General features: G+C 46.0%; 1 protein-coding gene across 1 annotated transcript in view; it reads right to left on the bottom strand.

Annotated features, from left to right (window-relative positions):
• The window catches only part of PNPLA2 (patatin like phospholipase domain containing 2), a 52,949-nt gene that overhangs the window by 20,961 nt on the left and 26,623 nt on the right, over window positions 1–5,365 (bottom strand). Inside the window, exons 2-3 of the mRNA XM_019551593.1 lie at window positions 1,861–2,093; window positions 1,509–1,574 (exon numbers count right to left, since the gene is read on the bottom strand). Coding sequence (XP_019407138.1) covers window positions 1,509–1,574; window positions 1,861–2,093 — 299 coding nt within the window. The remainder of the gene's footprint in view (window positions 1–1,508; window positions 1,575–1,860; window positions 2,094–5,365) is intronic.

Here is a 5,365-nt window from a genome sequence, read left to right as displayed (position 1 = left end):
GGCAGCAGGGCAGGCCCTATGAGGAGAGGCTACGGGACCTGAACCTGTTCAGCCTCCAAAAGAGACGGGTGAGGGGGGGATCTAGTGGTCTGTTATAAATTAGTCGGGGGGGGGGAAATCAGCGGGCATTGGGGGAGTAACTATTCCCCCGTGCACTACCAGGAGTGACCAGGAATAACAGTCACAAGCTGGCAGAGGGCAGGTTTAGGCTAGATATCAGGAGGCGCTACTTCAAGGTCAGGGCAGCTAGGATCTGGAACCAACTTCCAAGAGAGAGGTGGTCCTGGCTCCTACCCTGGGGGTTTTTAAGAGGAGGTTGGATGAACATCTTGCTGATGTCATTTGACCCCAGCATTATTTCCTGCCCTGGCGGGGAGGGGGGAGGTCAGACTAGATGATCTACTCAGGTCCCTTCCGACCCTAGAAACTATGACTTCAGAGAAAGATCTAACCAAGCAGTGAATGGCCAGTACAATGGCAGAAGAAGTGTCCTAAGATCATCCCAAGCATCAAGTCCAGTCCCCTAAGTTCATAGGCAGTCACTTTTCCAAAGAATCTTTAATAAATGGAGGGGGGAGGCCCACATCAAAAAAAACCCCATCTGGCTGCTGCTGTATTCCAAGCAGAGGTCTGCATGGAACATTTGTCCCTGTGACTAGGTTTCTCCCTTGATTAGTTGCCACTGATTTGAAACCCATTTTAATCTGCAGAAGTCAAATGGTTCCCTAAAATGTGAATTGTTTTGCATTTGTTCACACCAAGTGACTTTATTTTATATAACAACTTAACACTTTTCTGCCCTTTTGCAGCAGGGTACTGGTAGTGAATGCTTCATTTCCTTTGCTTTATTTTTTTTACCTGTGATATGTTGCAGGGTTTTTAGAGGCCTTGTTTAAGGTGTCAGGTGGCTGTGCTAAGCGAGAAGTCCTTGGAAAGCTTATGAAATCTTTCAAGGTTTTTCCCTCAGAAAAGAATCAACTTTGAATGAAAAACAGAAAGCCACCAAACCAAGATATTAAATATGTTATTTACATACAGATTTTTAGCAAGTAACATTTTTTTCCCAGCAGAAAAATATATTTGCTTTTTTTAGATCTCCAACAGAAACTTGAATGCTTGCAAGGAAAGAACTAAGTTTGTTTTGCTGGCAACTTAGTTTTCTGTTGGGGAAAAAAAAAAAAAAAGATTCTGTAGAAGATTTTTCAGTCAGCTATCGGTAGGTTAAATATATTATACACACAAACAACCAAAGCTTTCATGCTCTAGAAGACACCAGCCAAATCACTGATGGAGTTAAGCAGCAGTTCGCCTTCCAGACAAGTGATTCCATCAATTATTCATTCATTCCAGTGTTTCTTACACTGCTTCCTTAGCCATCTCACTGGACACTTCCAGATAAAAACACTGGACTGTGGGTATGATTCAGTACAAATGTCTTCGTTTAGGTTCCTCACTTTGGCGCACAGTGCTACCAAAGAGGGGGTGGAAATACTAGGAGGTCTACTTACCACTCCACGTAGGCTTGGAGGGATCAGACCACAATACACAGGAATAAAAGTACTGCAAACACAGGCCTGTGAAAAGAGGGGGAAGAGCATTCAGTATTGGAAATGGAAAGTCTTTTGGCAAGAACTAAGCCAAGACCTTTAAAAAAAGAAGTCTGTTCATAGCATCTCAGGCACCCACAGGCTCCCACTCAGTAAGACATGTAGTCTATTTGGCACCAGGGTTAGGGTTATTTTCTAAAGTCTGGGAGTGAAGATGAGACCAAACCAAGACCATTAATGAACTTCTGGGCCATGCTAGAAAAGTTGCAGCTGTTTCTCCTCCCCCACCTTTGCCAGCTAAGTTTTTGCTCACCTGGATAAGCTCTTCTTTACTATGAAACTCTGACAGTATAACATTTGCGCCATCAGAGACTCTTGTCAGCGAGATGCCCAAGCGCCCTGTGGATGCCACATGTGCGTTCTCTGGCAAGGTCTTGTACATACAGCTCCGGATGGTTTTCACCAAATTGAAGGAGGGATGTAGCGGGCCCAGGAACCTCTTCCGAGCTTCTTTTGAGACACGAATGATATCTGCACCAGCTTCACCTAAAACAAGAAATGCAGCAAAGATATAGGAAAAAAAAAATAGTCCATAGAACTCAAGGCTTGTAGACTAGGAACCAGAGAAAGGAAAATCTCCTGACGTGTGCAGTCACTTGTGCTGGAAGAAGCCACTGCAAGACAACACCAGACCCTGGCTGGTTAATTTTAAGACCATTTGCAATATCTGGGATTATGCAGATTAACCCAGATGTAAGAGTCTCATTTTTTCAGAGCATTGGCCAATCTGCCTTAGACCAGCAAGAAAATTTCCTTCCTATATTTGCATAAACTTATGGCTGTTCTAGAGTGTGGCATGTCTTTACCCTCTTCACTATAGATTTAGTCAACCCACAGTGCCAATCCATACAGACTGGACGCAGATATGGTTACACTCTATTTAGTGAACACCACCACAGGTCCTACTGTAAGGTCCCTCGGGCTCAATTTCCACCCCACATACGTTTACAGAAAGGTCCAAGTGAAGCTTGACATTGATATCCCAGACTCTCTCTTGTGGTAACAAAGCTTTTAGCAAAATGAAAAGGTTCCAAAACAATTTCCCTTCCCCTGCCCACGGGCATAAAAGTCTTCACATTGCTTCAAAACCTACACCTGTCCAAGATGTTTTGCAGGCCTTCCAGCTGAGGTGCTTCCTGCCAGAGGTTTGGGCTCCCAGGGCAGACTATTCTGCGTAGTCTAAGAGAGACTCATCATGAGATAAATTTTGGTCAGGAAAATTAAAATCTTAACCAACAAGAAATCTTTTGTTTCTATTTTCCTGACTGGGAACACGAGGAAAGACAGAAAGTTGTGGCAGAAAAAAAAAAGAGCCAAGTTTTTCCAAGACATTTCAGCAGGTTTCATTTCTGCCACAAAAACCATGGACAGAAAGGTCTAAACCAGCTCTACCTGCAAGACTCTGGTCTGGTAAGACATTTTTAAGGGGGTTCAAAAATGCCAGGTCTTGATACTAACTTCAATGGGTCATGCTATAAATCACACTTGTCAAGTTCTCCCCTTTTTGGGTCATTCTTGTTTCTCAAAAGCTACTAGTCCATTGACCTCGTTTACGTTAGAAACCTGGAGAAAATACTCTTTGCACTCTTTCCATAGCACTGTCTTTATGAGCCAAGTACAGAGCATGAGGAGGTGCCACTTCACTGAAGGCAGCTTAGCTGCCCCTGCTTGCTTGGCAAGGCTAGACCTACCCAGAAATTCCTTTCAATGGAAATTTAGTCAGTGTACTCCATAGTAACAAGCGTGGAGCGAGCCACTGGCATTAATGAAAATACTTATCACTTCCCAATTGTTAAACTAACCCTCAACAACTCCTCTATGGGAATAGAAACTGCATCTTTCATCCCAAGGAAAAAACTAAGGTAAAGAATTTAAGGCCACTTTCCCTACTGCTACTTTGGGGGCTATGATTATTTGGATCCCCGAATCCTGACACGCATCTTGATTTTAAATAGGTGTTAAGCACCCACAGCTCCCGATCACTTTACTGGGAGCGGTGGACATTTGGCATCTTTATAGACCTGGCCTTAAACCTCAAGCCAGGCATCTCAATAACCAAGGCTCACAGACACTTCTTTCCCGGGACTATACTCAGACAACAGGGGGGCCACCACTGAAGTGCCCATTAAGAATGAAAATACAACCACAAATTACTGATGGGCTGGAGAACCCAGACACCACCAACCTAGGCTGGATGCTTCTATGCATCACCTAGCACAGAAAGGCCCCACATCCCCATTAGCACTGCTCCTCTAGCAGGGAGCCTCAAAACCAGTGGTTCCAAGCCAATTGAAAACAAATCACCTTTCACCACAAAAGTTAAGGTGGAGCTGAGCCAAGTTAGCGAGGCTCAGGAGTATGGGAAGTGTTGCCTTCCTGCTCCCCACCCACTGCTTTAAAAGGCAACATCACCACCACCTTCTCAAATCTAGTAAGGGTATGTCTCAACCACCTCCAGACAGTGCACCCACGCTAAGTCCTGGGCCAGACAGGAAACAGCTGCTTTCACATGGTGGCAGACATGCCAGTCACCACACCCAAGACAGGCGGTCCTGGTGAACTGCCAGGGCTACTCCATCCTGGCATTTTCAGGATTTGGGGTACCCAGACCAAGTGTACTGTGCCTCACCACAATGTTCCCTGGTGCAGTCTGGAAACAGCAGACAAAAACAACAACAACAACAACAACAAAAAAAGTCACAGAATCAGTGGACGGGAAGGGACCTGCAAGATCATCAAGTCTCATCCCCTGCCATTGGCAGGAGGTTAATAAGCTCAACAAGGTGCTTATCCAGCCTCCTCTTGAACGCCTCCAAGGAGACAACCGCACCACCTCTGCCAGCAGTGTATTCCAGGTTCTAGTTACCCTTAGAGAGAAGAAGTTCTCCCCTATCCAGCCTAAATCTTCCCTCTGTTAGTTTGTGTCTACCAGACCTTGTCCTCCCAAAGGGCGACTTCCTGAAGAGTTGCTCCCCCAGATCTTGGTGCTCCCCCCTGACATACTTGTAGGCAGCTATCAAGCCACCTCCCAGCCTCCTCTTATTCAGAATGAACAAGCATAGTTCCCAGAGTCACTCCTCATAGGGCTTATCCTCCAAGCTCTAATCTGCACCCTCTCGAGCTTATCCACAGCCCCACTGCAGTCAAAATGGCCTAGTTAAAAGCTGAAGCTGCCTTCCCTGTAGAGGTTATATTAAAGACCACACCCAGGTGTCTTTAGATCTCCTGCTTTTAACCACTATGCGCTAGGTTAAGATAGGACAGTGGTCCTTCACATTCAGACATTAATCCATCACATCTACCACAGCACGGCTGGTCTTACTTAAAATAACATGGTATGAGATAGATGGAAGAGATTAGAGAGGTGAAGAGGTTTCATAGTTGGTAGGGTTGGAAGAGACCTAAGCAGATCATCAAGTCCGCCCCCCTGCCATGGCAGGAAAGAGTACTGGGGTCAAACAACCCCAGCAAGGTGTTCGTCTAGCCTCATCTTAAAGACCCCCAGGGTCGGAGCCAGCACCACTTGGCTTGGAAGTTGGTTCCAGACCCTAGCTGCCCTGACGGTGAAGTAGCGCCTCCTGATATCTAGCCTGAATCTACCCCCTGCCAGCTTGTGACCGTTATTCCTGGTCACTCCTGGCGGTGCTCGGGGGAACAGGGACTGCCCCCAATGCCTGCGGGTCCCCTCTAACCAGTTTGTAACAGGCCACTAGATCCCCCTCAGCCTTCTCTTGTGGAGGCTGAACAGGTTCAGGTCC

This window comes from Crocodylus porosus, unplaced genomic scaffold (assembly GCF_001723895.1).
Source record: "Crocodylus porosus isolate Cpor-Errol unplaced genomic scaffold, CroPor_comp1, whole genome shotgun sequence".
Taxonomy (NCBI): domain Eukaryota; kingdom Metazoa; phylum Chordata; order Crocodylia; family Crocodylidae; genus Crocodylus; species Crocodylus porosus.
Note: the sequence above shows the minus strand (reverse complement) of the source record. Positions and strands in the feature narration are given on the sequence as shown.